This window comes from Polyodon spathula, chromosome 36 (genome assembly GCF_017654505.1).
Source record: "Polyodon spathula isolate WHYD16114869_AA chromosome 36, ASM1765450v1, whole genome shotgun sequence".
NCBI classification, from domain to species: domain Eukaryota; kingdom Metazoa; phylum Chordata; class Actinopteri; order Acipenseriformes; family Polyodontidae; genus Polyodon; species Polyodon spathula.
The window spans coordinates 3993492-4007693 of NC_054569.1; the positions used below are offsets into that span (position 1 = coordinate 3993492).

General features: G+C 39.2%; 1 protein-coding gene across 1 annotated transcript in view; it reads right to left on the minus strand.

The window, feature by feature from the left end:
* Window positions 1-1076: 1076 nt before the first annotated feature.
* Window positions 1077-14202, minus strand: part of drd2a (dopamine receptor D2a) — a 37675-nt gene continuing 24549 nt past the window's right edge. The window contains exons 3-8 of the mRNA XM_041234842.1: window positions 6508-6617; window positions 5482-5618; window positions 4674-4873; window positions 3989-4075; window positions 3289-3646; window positions 1077-3082 (exon numbers count right to left, since the gene is read on the minus strand). Of these exons, the coding sequence (XP_041090776.1) occupies window positions 2886-3082; window positions 3289-3646; window positions 3989-4075; window positions 4674-4873; window positions 5482-5618; window positions 6508-6617 (1089 nt within the window). The 3' untranslated portion in view covers window positions 1077-2885. The remainder of the gene's footprint in view (window positions 3083-3288; window positions 3647-3988; window positions 4076-4673; window positions 4874-5481; window positions 5619-6507; window positions 6618-14202) is intronic.

Below are 14202 nucleotides of genomic sequence, written 5' to 3' on the forward strand. Positions count from 1 at the left end.
AGCAGGTCATTCCAACCCACTGCACCCTGGAGACAAGGGCCCAACCTAGGAAGTCTCTTGCACGTGTGACCAGTATGGGTTTACCAAAGTGTGATGACAGGGGTGGCCAAAGATGTCCCTTCCACTGTAGGTCTTTGTTCCTGTTCTAAAATGTTTAGTTTAATCAATTAAAACCCCATCCAGACCCTGAAGTAGTTGATATTATTGCACCTGTTAAACCTGGAGTGGAATGGCCCTCCTGGCTTGTGATTGGACACCCTTACCCCAGACAATTTTGCTAAACGGTTTATTTAGCTGCATTTTGTATATCCTGCTATGGGGAAGACTGTTCTGTTTAAGCAATGTACAAGTTCTGAAGTTCGCTTTCTTCACGACTTGAGTTTCTCCCTAGATGGGGCTTCTTATCTGTGAAATTGGCACAATCTGTAAGAGTATGAGTTAAAAACCTTGTGGGCTAAATTAATTGATTTGATACGAATCTGAGCTTTCAATTTGAGAAGAATGCAAGTTAAAATAAATGGGATGTACAGCAATCCTTTTTCTCTGCTGTGTCAGTGATATATAATTGCAGTGTCTGTTTTATTTAACCCTTTCAGTCGTTGTATTGTATCCCTTATGGTGGTGCATGAGAATCACACTTCTAGTATTCCAGTGATATTTGGCATTTAACTGTGGGTCAGTGTTGCAGCTGGGAACTGTTTTTGATTTTGAATCTGGCTTTGATACAAGGGAAGTTAGGGAACTGTTGGTGGACTAAACCGTGTTAAACTTTCGCTGACTGTAACTGTTTTTAAGAATTCTGTGCCAATAAACAACTGTGGTTCAGCCATTGGGTGTGCACTGGAGGCATGGAAACTGCAAATGTTTGGGCTTTTTTCTAGGACATATTAGCTAAGAATACATTCAAGGGGCAAAATACATGAGCCCAGCTCTTTTAATAACGAGTCTCCTAGGACACAGAGCACTTGTGATCTCTTCACAAACATTCTGTCCAGAGCACAATAAAAAAAAAAAAAAAAAAAAAAAAAAAATGCTACCACAGAAACTGATCGCTCACTCACACTGTTAAATTTGCTGGGGATTAAATCTAATCCTTTTTAATCCTTTTTGTACAGACCAGTAGATAGCTGTGTAAACGTACTGTATGTATGCGTAGTGCTGTGGGTGCCATCCGATCTTAAAATTCCCAAAACAACTGGAAACCCGCACAAGCATATCCTCCTTTTTACTGAGGAACGTTGTAACTGATTCAGCTGGTACACACTGACCCTGGAGAGGGTGATGAGCCTTGTTAGACACAGCATGTTCCCTCTTTGAGTGCCTGTCGGCTTCATGTGAGTCAGAGAGCATTGATCAACAATACAATAAAATGTAAAATACAATCAGAGATCATGTTTCCTCTCAGTCCTCAACCAAACACAATCTTAGGTAAGACTACAAGATTCGTTCTGCCGCCTTGATTGTTAAATGCAGCGTGTTCCGCAATCATGTTCCATTTTACACTGAAGTATAAATCCTCTGTGTTTGTTTGCTACATTCTTTGAGAGTTTTGTGGTGCAGGGCTAAGGCAGCACAAGTGTCTATTCTGGTAAGCAAGAATTCAGCAGTACTCAAGTAGATATGGAAGGCACATATCTGAAATGCACAGAGGGCAGATTTTCAACTTGCCTACCTAACCCTATACTGTATAGCAAGTGTGATGCGATGTGACAGACAATCTGATTAAGATATTGAAATACAGACTGCGACTGGCACGTCTGCGTTTAAAGCCTGTGAATCCTGGCATTCATGCTCAGCATCTCCCTCCTTCCAGCGTTTGAGCCTAACGTAGAAAGAACGCCACCTCCCTCAGACTCGACTCACAGGATTTTTGTCTTGGTTTTTATTTTCTTCAATATTCTCTATAATGGAGCATAAGCAATACAGATGTTTTATGTGACGGACACAAATGCAAGTAACCACAAAAAAAAAAAAAATAGATACTGTGTCACTGTAACAGAGAAACTGAAAGGATCATGGCAAGATCCTTCCCCCAGACTAAATCTTCTCGTCATCTTGAAAACAGAATGAATTCATTTATGAGCTTGTCACAGAGCTGTGCTGTCCCCTCCAGGTATACTTTTAATACAAAAACACATCGACAGAACGGTGAAAACACATTCTCTGCATGCGAACAACGCGATGTGTGCTTTTCAATTTTTTCATGGTCTTATATTACTTTGTACTTTATTTACATGTTTGCAGTTGTTTGCTTTGAGGAACGTGTCTGATTGCTGTACAAGAAATTAGAAAAGAACCTGGTGCTTTTCCATCAGGAAAGCTGATACAGGCATTGTTTAGCATTGCTTTAGACCTTTCTGTGGGGTCGCTCAAAGAGCGAAGACATACTTAATACATTGTGTTTCCTAGAAATCAGGTTGGTAAGTCTCTTTCCTGTAAAACACAAACATGTAGTGTAATACTGAGGAAAATAACCATAACGGCATCTTTGCGGGGTCCCCTTTTTAAAAGAGGTGTAAGAGTTCTGAAACACACCCCGCGCTTGTCCTTGTATTTCCCTGCTGACTTGCGACGTCTGGCATCCATGAATCCCAACCCAGCGGCCACTTACAGCAACATTGATATGACTGTTTGAGTAAGCACTGGATCTTCAGGCTGGGCTGCAACAAGCTAAGAACAGGGGGGGATTCCCACTTCTTGACACGTTCTTTCCATCATGTAAAGAAGCGGTGTGTCCCGCACCTTTCCAACAAACCCTTCCTGTGTAAAAGTTCTTTTAAGATTATTCTTCTCAACAACAATGGAAACACAGATGTGTGAACGGAAGAAGGCTGTCACTGTCGTCGTCGTTGTTTGCACATCAGTCCCGGCTATGCTGTCTTTTCTTAGCAGTGGAGTATTTTGATGAAAGCCTTCCTGAATTCAATGTTGAAGGTGGTGTATATAATAGGATTCACAGCGCTGTTCACGTAGCCCAGCCAGGTGAAGGCATTGTACATCTCTGGGGGAACCCTGCATTTTGTGCAGTGGGTGTTGAGAATATGGGTGATGAAAAATGGCAGCCAGCATATAATAAAAACACCTAAAACAGACACAATAAATAATTAGTGTTAATAATAGAGACTACTTAGTTTTAGACTGCTGAGCAGCTTCAAGTATCTAATGCAGTAACACAAAGTATTTTGACTTCTGAGTTATACAGTACTGCATAAAAGACTTACTATTGTTAGTATGAATGGATTGATGAGAGAGAGAGAGAGAGAGAGAGAGAGAGATATGTTTTCTTACCCAGTACAATGGCTAACATTTGGGTTGCTTTTTTCTCTTTCTGTTGTGAGATTTTCCTCTTACTCAGCATTGTAAGGGACGTCTTTGTTTTGCCATTGGGCATGGCTTTGATCTCAAAGGCTTTGGGAGCTTTGGGGAGGATGATGTCTTTCGAGTGCCCGTTCTTCTCAGCCTTGACGGGGCTCTCGATGGACGAGGGCAGGGCAGGGCTCATCATGCACTGACTCGCTGTAGCGGGCACGGTGAGATGGCGGTTAACAGGTGCCAGCTTGTGCTTTTTCTTCTCTGGAGAGCTGCTGCTTGTCATTGGATCCATTTCCATTTCTTCTGGATGGTGCGCCGCTTCCTGAATGAGGATCAGTAATACCAAACAAAGCCAGGTAAAGAAAGGTACAGCAAAGGCATGCAGTAAAGCTAGGCATGCATTAAATGCAGATACACTGTGGTTCTTAGTGGGAAATGCAAAAATACTGAGGGAAACATCAACACAGAGGAGATTCAGCCCTGAGTGGCTTATTTTACTCAAATGTTTTTAACCTTTTAATTTGCCATTGCTGTGAAATATAAAAAAGTGAGCATGCTTTGGAACAGCCGTGATATCATTCTGCACGTGTCTCAGCCAATCATGCGGCAGCACTGAAACTGAACTGTTATTGCAGAGATCAGCATGCTGTACAAATAAACAGATCCTTTCGCTTACTACTTTATTTTTATTGACGGGGAAACTGCCGTTTGACTTTACGATAACTGTGCAGAGCTTCACGTCCTCGGGATGTGTGCATTTGTCCTATGGAGAAAAGATAGAAATGTTGTCATAAATACTGAGTTAAAACTATTACCTGGATCAAAGGAACTAAAAACTGTGTTTGTGAGAATGAAAATCAATTATGATTTTTTTTCCAAGAAGTAGGAATCTTTTAAATGGTCTTAGGTTGTGTAAAGATGCTTTCAGGAGCTGCTCTTCAGTTGTAATTGCTTGCCATAGAGATATACGGCACAGTCGAGACCATCCAAAGTCCATTCATTTGCACATATGTAGTGGTATACATCTGTATATTGCGTGTGCGTTTTGTAATACATCAAGAGCATACAAACTTTGCTGCATGCTTTTACATTGTTTTTAACACCATTTGAAATTTGTCTCTCGGATTAAGATGCTGATTTGATCAACCTAACCCCCCGGCCCCATGGAATCAACCCCAGCTAGATTATTTTAGAGCCCTTTACAGCACAGGGGAATCGCACTGGATTGCATCTCGAGATTAACTGTAAAATGCTCTAAAGAAGCCGGGTGTGGTTCGACTGATCATATCAAAGTTTCTTTAGTTTCCCATCGATTTTATTGATGGAAGGATGGAAATGTAAGCCCTTGGGCCACTGGTCACCTTCAATGGAACGTGCATTTCAGCCTCCATCCCGCGGCTGCTGCGTTTAGTGTTGACACGCTTCCTTCTCTTCCTGAGGACCACGTAGATCTGGACATATACCAGCAGTGTGATGATGAAAGGGACATAGAAGGACACAATGGAGGAGTACACTACAAAAGCAGGGTTTGCAATGACACACATGGCGTCATCTCGGGTGGCTGAAACAAACAAGACAAGCAGCTGTTATCAAAGCAGGTTTGCTCTAGCTGAAGCTACTGGGGATGAATCTGAACACTAGGGTATGATTAACTACACATTCATCCCGTGAGAAGATGCCATTGTTTTCTGTACTAGGAGCAAAGACGGTACTGTAAAATCACAGAACCCACGCTATTAATACCACATTGAAAGTGTTAAAGAACACACAGCATTTCCTTCTCTTAGCTGTGTCCTGTGTTTCCCATATTGTAGCAATATATGTTTATCAGTTTACATTAAACGTCTCAAATTACTGTGTATTTAAATAGTAGTTACGTAGTGTATTTATAGATAATTAGAATGTTGTTAGGCATAGTTACAATGTGTAAATTGTTTTGCAAGATATAACCCTCACCCTAACCCTAACTAAACCTAACCCTTTTCTGATAAAACTGTGTACTCAAATATATAACAATGAACACAAAGATATTCATAGAGAGACAGGCTTATTTTATCAGCCCTACTTTGACAACAGCAGTCTCTCTCTATATATATAAATATTATATAGTGATTACATTAAGCATGTTACACAGTGCCTTGCAGTATATGCTAGTGAAATCTGAATTACCTGTGTTGTTCAAACCAAACAGAAGTGGGCAGGATATTGCAAAGGACAGCACCCAGACCACAGATATCATGACTGTCACTCTTCGCTTGGAGCTGTAGCGTGTGTTATACAGCATTGGCATGGCGACGGCTGTATACCTGGGGGGGGGGGGGGGGGGGGGTGAGAAGGAAATATTAATTCTACCATCTCTCTGCTTCCCTGGGGCTTTGTTTTCTATGACCACGGAATCCCTCCCATGCTGTTGTGGTCTCTCAGGGAATGTTTGTCTTTCATTCGTGGTTTTTTTGATACTGCGTTGGGGGTGGTGGTAGTGGTGGTGGATGCATTTGTTTCGTGTATCTAATATTTATACAACAAGAGTTTTTGGGGGGTTTTATTTTGATTTTTTTACCAGAACTCATTTTGGAATCTATATTACTTTAATGGAATGCAATGGAAGAACGGCTGGATCAATCACATTCTTCCAAATCATGCTACCCTGCCAAGCAGAGCTTGGCCTAAGGAAAGTAATTCTCTGAATCCAGCTGTGTAATACATTGGTTTCCATGCACTGTTCTTGTTATATAAAAAAAATAACCCTCAACAGAATACTCATTTGTGGAATAACTGCTCTATGAACATATACCGTGTACCCTCTACATAATATTGGTAATTGCTGTTACTTCAGGCTTTCACCAGAAAAAGACTGGCAGAATTTTTATATAGCGCCTTTCACAGTGGACCACCATCACAAAGTGCTTTACAAGATACGAGACTAAGGTGTGTGAGCTATGCATCAGCTGCAGAGTCACTTACAACAACGTCTCACCCCAAAGCCGGAGCACATTAAGTGACTTGCTCAGGGTCACACGAGTCAGCGGCTGAGCTGGGATTTGAACTGGGGACCTGTAGGTTACAAGCCCGTTTCTTTAATCACTGGATCGCACAGCCTCCCTTCTTCCACAACACCCTTTCAAAAGTCAACGTGAAGTTCCAGCGAGTTGTGAACGAGACTCATTCAGAGAAGTGCCCAGGCAGTGCTCTTACCTGTCAATACTAATAGCACAGAGATTGAGGATGCTCGCCGTACACATCATGACATCCAGGGTGACAAATATGTCACAGTGGATTCTACTGAATCTCCACTCGCCAACGACCTGGAAAACAAGAGCAAAACCGAAATAAAGACGATGCCACCCAGAGAGCCACTGAGCGTGAAGCTATGCTGAAACACATGTCTAAGGAAGAACGTGTGAAGAGAAAAGAGTCTAATTTCACACATTCTACACAAGATTCATGTTTTAGCGATGATTGCTTTTCAAGTGCAGTGTATGAAGAGGTAAACATTTCACATTATAACAAGCGACTTTATACTGCTCATGAATTTTTATGTGCTGAAATGGAAATGCAGTGCACTTCCAAGTTCAGAGCACTTCAAGAAGCTCTTCTACACCGTTACTTTATAAACTAATCTCTTAAAATGTTTAATTTTTTTATTTTTTTTAATACTTGAATAAATCTAGAGATTTGTGCTTTTTGCTTTTCTCCCTCCTGTGCTCTCCACGGCAACCGTAATACTGGAATTCTTTTTTTTCCAGCTGGTTCCATTTCATGCGCGACAGAAACCAAATGCTGTGGTGTATCCTGATGTAGCCTACAGCAACGCAGTGATCTGATTGCTAGGAAAGGTGGTCATGTTGCAGAATTACATACCATTATTATGAAGGACCAATAAAGAATGGCATTACTGTAGATCAGGCATGTTATACACTGGCTTTGGTTCATTTGTTAAATGATGGCATTACATCTTTAAACTCTTGGCAGTATTGTAAGCATCTGTTCACATACAAAGGGATGTTATGAATACACGTGGCGTGACAGTTGAATGCATCGAGACTTGGTTATTGTTTTGTTGCAGTATGAGAAAATGATTGATGAGCTCACAATGTAATCACTTTGGGCTTCTCAACTCGCACAGCATTCTAAATTATTCTCACCAATTCTATAAACTTGCATGAAGAAGGATGTGCTTGTAATTCCATTTGATGCTGCAACAACATTATTCATATGCAGTGCTTACACTGAACACAGTATGACCAGTCATAGTCTGAATATGCTGTTTATATGGCAGCAATACTTATTTTATTTTGCTATTTTTGGATACTAGTGAAATATTATTAGCCGTGTATAGAACCATAGCATATAATGTTAATTATTATTATTTAAAAAAAACTTGTGTGTGTATATATATATATATATATATTATATATACACACACACACACACACACACACAGTGTATCGCTATAAGCTGATGTGCATATTTCAAGTCCAATTAACTTCCTTTCTTGAGTCTCTAGACCCCACTTTTCATAATGCTTCAATAAAAAGTGATCTCATCATCACGTTATCACTGTTAACGCTCAAGACACACAGAGCATTGCAATCATTTGCCAGTAGAGGGTGCACATTACATTTTCTGTCCAATCATGACAACTCCTCCAAAGCAGCGCCCTTGAGTAATCCCTTTCAAATTAAACAGCTTCCAGTCTTGTTCTGTACATGCGACACGTCAGATTCACAAAGGACATCGTTAATCAATTCAGCAGCAAAACGTTCTGTTTCCCCCTGAAAATGATTTATGTCAGATGTGATTAACAGATTCATCGCTGAAGACAGACTCCAACGCTAAGCTACTATTTTCTTTGGCGACAAACTACTCTTTGATACACAAATGAACTTCCTCTGGGAAACCCTACACGCTGTGAGTTATGTTTTCAAGGCAGTTAGATTCCATTACTGAGTGACGACCAGCCATTGATCTTGTTTATGTCACACAAAGCACCAGTACGCCTCTGTAGGTGTTGCAGTGTCACGTCTAGTTCTTGTAAGAATAATACTTCTTTCTACTAAACTGTAAGGAGAGTCAGAGAAGTCCTCAGGCAGTGTTCTTACCTAAGGTCTGGTTCACAGTTAACACGTGGTAGTCCAACACTGGTGCTTATCAGTGTCTGTGGAACCCGTTACAACACAACAGAGCAAATACATTCCTCAACTAACATGAAATCTGTTTTTAATCCTTGTTGGTGATGAATGATTTGTATTTTAGGAAACGAAAAGTGAACAACAGACCCAACTTTGGACAAAAACATATCTCAAATAGAGAGAGAGAGAGAAAAAAAATAAAAACAGTACCAGAAAATGCTGCAGAGAAGATAACAATGAAAGGTTTAATTCATCAGCCAGCAATGCAGAGCCTAAAATTCACAACCCTACTACAGATTATACTATGTAATAAAACGTGGCATACCTGCTTCAACGCAACACAATATGTCCTTTAAATGTCAGAGACATGTCAAAAGATATAACGAGGGAACACACTTGTAATGCATATATTTGACCTTTAAGAACAGCAGCAGATATATCTATCTGCAGGACAATGTACCAGAGTGGTCGTGGTATTGTGGCTCCTGATAATCATGCAAACAGCTCATTTTATTTTAAATGCAGCTGGATAAAAATGAATAAGTGAGGCACACATGTAAATGGTACTCTAGCCTAATAGCATTACTTTTTACAAGCTATCTTGCATTGTACAAAAAGAATATGAATACATTGCACACATAATCAACGGTTTACAGCTGACAGTTTGGAATGAGATGAAATATTTACACACACTTCTTTTCATTGTTGCAGAGATGTGGTAATTGCTCCTTTCAGCATCATGCGGTATGTTTATGTGAACCAGAAATAAAGGCTGAAACACAGGATGAAAATTAGATTGAATTCATGGAATTAGGAATATTGAGCCACTGTGTGATCACAGTATGTCTAGACGACCTAAAGCTGAAGCATAAGTTAATGATCCCCAGCGATCCCTAAGAAAAGGTGAAATGAGATCTGAGACGGGAGCTTGACAAATTCCTTTAATGCATCCGTTATAAGAGATTATTAATACAAAGACCCCCTCCTTCCGTGGGTCTCAGAACCTCTGCCTTTATTAACAGACAAAGCTCTATCATTTAATGAATACACACTTTTCAGGGCTTTTGGGGTTCAGTCACTCGTCACTACATCACTATGTGAACCAAGCAGTTAAGGGAACTGCTTGCAGCAGTAAGATGTTATACGCCTTCTTAATGTGTTTTCTCTATGCCATTCTGTAGTCTGTTTTTACAATACCGTACCGAAAAATTTATTTTGAATACCCTGTGGGAAAGTACACCGTTAAAATACATATCCCATTATTGTGCTGGTGTTTCCTTTTTAACACTGTGATTTTAATTGGTAGAGTTGGGATTTCAGTATATGATTTTCTATGCACAAGTTCCTGCATTTCCTATAGGTTATTCCCTTCACTGCATTTCACACATACCAGTCCTGTATGTCATTATTTGAGTTTGAGTGCTATATTTACTGCATGCATGTAAAGATGTATGCATGCTGAAACTTTATATCTTAATAAATAAAGAAGAAAGTTTGTCTGTCTGTCTGTTCCTTCATGCAGTCGGACCCCATTGCTGGATCACTACAGTAGCCATGTATCTCAAATTAAAGAAACACACAAAACCGAAAACCTCTAGAAAACCATAAGGCTACTGTTTCCCAATTTGTCATGCATGAAATGTTAAAATATTGAATTTCCCCGGGCAGCTAGTATTAATATAAATGATAGGACTTCATGTGGTAAACACATTTTAAATTTGAATCTCTGATTACAAATGTTCTCTCGTTCCATTTTAATTGCATTTCTGCACAAGTCCCAATGGCACCATTTAAAAGTTATGTTCTACGGCTGGAATGGAAGAGTGTATAATTTCCACCCATACTTCTATCCATTTCTGTTTCAAGGGTTTATCACTGTGCTGAGCATTACCAATGAGGCATTAAACAGCATGATTATTATAATAAAAGCTTGAAAAATTATTGTCAGGAAACATAAATAAGATAAGACCATTTAGAGGCTTCATTGATTAAAAACTAACAACACACCAGATAATATAAATATAAAAGTTTGAAAAGCACGATTGAGATCATGAATAATAACACTAATTCCCAGAAGATATCATACATCAACACCGCAGATTTGAATCAGTTATACAGTGCTCCTAATAACATAGATAACTGGTACTGGTGTGTCCATTGCAGTGCCCCTACATTGCCATTGAAACGCATTCCTCTATTTCCTGCTTTTTTTTTTTTTAATGGGCTTCTGAGCAACAGTGGGTCCTTTTGTTCAACACCCCAAACCACCCTGAGAAAAGCAACCCCTGTGTTTGTATTGTACCTCAAACACCAGCAGAGCTGTAGCTTAAGAGATGAAAGAGCTGCTTAATTACAGCACCTTGCTGTACAACCCGGCCGGCCTTATTAATGTCTTACTACAAGTTTCCGTTCAATTAATATCTGTGCACAACGTATGTGGGATGGTGATATTAATGCAGCAAGTATACAGCTTATGTAAGCCTTTGTGTTTTTTTTCCCTTGAAGAATATCAAACACTTTCTGAAAGAAGAACTTATCTAATGCACTCTACTTCATTTTAGATAATTGGTATGAAAGCTTTATTTCTTTCACAAGCAGTTTTTCTTTGGTCTTGCATCTCCTGTTAATGGAACAGAAGGAGAGGATAAAAACAGATGAAGGTACTCATTTTTGTTTTAAATTTCTTCCATCAAAAGAGCCCCTTAACCTTTTACTTTAGCAATACTCTATAGGGGTAGTCTTGGATCACAGACTCCATTCTTACCACTACTTGTAAATGCATTAACTCAATAATATTGATCCTAGCAACACAAGGAAACACTGAGTCGGCATTTCTACTGTTTCCACTGTAGAAGATGTTCACCTTTTAATTTTTCTCTACCAGCAGATTGGCTCCATTTCTGTGTAACTTATTGAAAATCTATTATTTTCAAACAGAATGCTTCATGGCAGCTGTACATCGTGTTCCATGGCAGATGAACAACAAGCTTTGATCAAAATGAGCTTCTGGGGAGAAAATAAACCTTAAACAAAAGACGAGCACTAGCATGACCCGTACTCTCTAAGAGTTCTGATTTCAGGAGGAAAGTCAGACACAGAGAGACATAAACATGTGCTCCGGGCTCGGTATGAAGTTCAAGATTCAACGGTTCGCACCTTGACGTGATTAGCGGAGACAACCTGTTCGATTTTATAATTCCTGTTCTAAGATAATTCATTTACAGAGGAGAGAGGCCTTTTACATCTAGTGTTGATCTTGTTGTCAATTAGAGGTCTTTAGGATTATAATAGGTTTGAAATGCCCTTTCGTTAAATCTTGTTACTGATGCATTATTAATCAAATCAACATGACGGTAATTTCTGTTCTCATCGCACTCAGGGGTGACCTCGTGCAAATGCCAAGATGAAATAAGACAATCTGACTTCACAAACACAGTATTAATATGGGGTTTCACACTCGAGGGTTATTCAACTGCATTCGTTTTCTTTTGTTGTTTTTAAAGGTGTAGACCCATCATACATGTGATTTAATATAAGAAGGGTTTCATTTACATCACAAGCACATGCTGAGAATATGTTTGTTAGGAATAATTCCAATACAATGTTACCTGCACAAAAACGCCCAAGTTAAAAAGAAAGGGACCAGCCCTATAAAGATGTGATATCTACAGGAGCCGCTAACCTTTTGCAAGATCTTTCTTACACTTAACATAATACTTTTTTTTTTTTTTTCAATGGCAATGACTTCATATTTCACTGCTGCCAATAACAGCAGCTGGCCTTGTAGTGGAGCTGGTTATGTGATTGGGTGCAATGTGATAATAAAACAATGTGACACCCTGAGAGGTGCAGGACTCACTCTTAACTAGAGTACAGGAATTGCAGGTCTTAACATAAAACATCATGACAGAACATTACTGGCAGAACCTGAGGTGAATGTCTATAATCAATGCATTTGCTTGACCCTGTGACATGCCACACACTAAATGTGAGGCCTGCTTTATAAGTATAAACAGCAGTGGTAATAAACCAAACCCATTCAAATAGCAATTTGCATCTGCTGAACTGTGATTTAAACCCACAATTCTCTTTGATAAAAAAGACCAAAATTTAAGATATCTCAAAGTCTTTTAAGCAAACATTTAAGATATCACAGCAGTCTTTTCAGCAAGCTATCGGCCTCTAAAGGACAAAGGCCGGCCCTGCAGGTGTCCACCTGAGCTCACTGGGCTCCTGACCGGTAGGGTCTAATGTAGCGAGATGAGGAGAAGCAGTCTCTGCTGGGTTTGCCTTTCTAACCTGCAGGAGCACCAAAGCCAATCCGACACTCCCTGGTAAACTGAACCTGCACTCCTCTGACTGTATGACTCACCCTTGCGACCCTCCCTGGTGAGTTGAACCTGCTCTCCTCTGATTGTATGACCCACCCTGCACACCTCTCTGAGAGCCACCCTGGGACCCAGGATATGTTTTTATTTCAGTCTTTATTCTGTTAGTAATTGAATAAGAGGGTCGATATATCCTTCATGGAGGAAAACGCCCGAGAGATTAATGATAGAGTCAATGGGCTGCAGTATTCAACCTTGTCACTCTTTAAATCATGTTGAGACCCTGATAAGTAAAGTGCATATATCATGATAAGTCAAGAAGGGCCACACTAAAAGTACCTATCTTCATCTCCAAGGTCATTCTGATTTTGGAGAATGGGTTTAAATTCATTTAACATGTTTAAGTTCACAGATTACCACTGATAAAATTACAGCATGCGTTTCCATGTTTCTGTATTCTGCACGTTCAGTCATGTACTAGCATGGATAATAACTGTGTCCAAATGCATTATGGAATTAAACAAAAGAAAATGTATTTTGGTCCACTTTAATTCAAGTCCTGACAAAGTAAAATAGTGATAAACTAATAACTATGATCAGCTAAATAACACATGAGTGTTCTAATTTCCATAATTTCATATTTGGCAAAGCTGTGTAGTAGTTGGTCTTTATCAGATAAATGCCCTTGATGTAGTTACTTGTGTATTAACTTGTCTGTTTTATCGTGCATGCACAAGTTATGTCTAGAAACAATGCTGTGCTTCAGTGGAAACATTTTCTTAGTTTCAGGGTTTATACAGTGCCCTTAATTCATCTTGACTCTGGAATATATGGAGCACCTTCTTAATAAAACATGTTTAATAAATAAAGGAAACTATACTTGACTTTAAGGCTGGAATACTGCGTGTAAGCTTGTCATAGAAACAGCTGCTGATGTTATTTCAGTATAACCTGTGAACAGTTGACCTCCAAAAAGCATTGTTGGATTTTTTTTTTTTTTTTTTTTTTAATGCCAAAGGCTAATTTCTGCTTAAAGTTTGATATGTCGGTAGATTTTTGGGTGATCTTCATCCTTCCACAATATAAAATGCACTGCGCAGTGTCTGTGTTATTCAGTCTTTTAACAATTGCTTGCCTTTATTATGCAATGGGCTTTTATGTGAGCTCTTTAATCCACACACAAACACATTAGCGTTATCCAGCCTCTATCCAGAGGATAAACCAAAATGTGTATGTTGTCATTACGAAAGAAAAGCATGCAGTGCAGATTTGGATTCGTGGGTATATAGCAGCCAGAAAAAAGTTGTATTTATATTACAGATTATTATGTAATTTACAGACAAGTTAAAGAATTTAAATTATTTTTAAATGGTAATAAATTAGAATAACTGAAAATACAACTGAAAACTTGTATTAGTAAGATATTATAT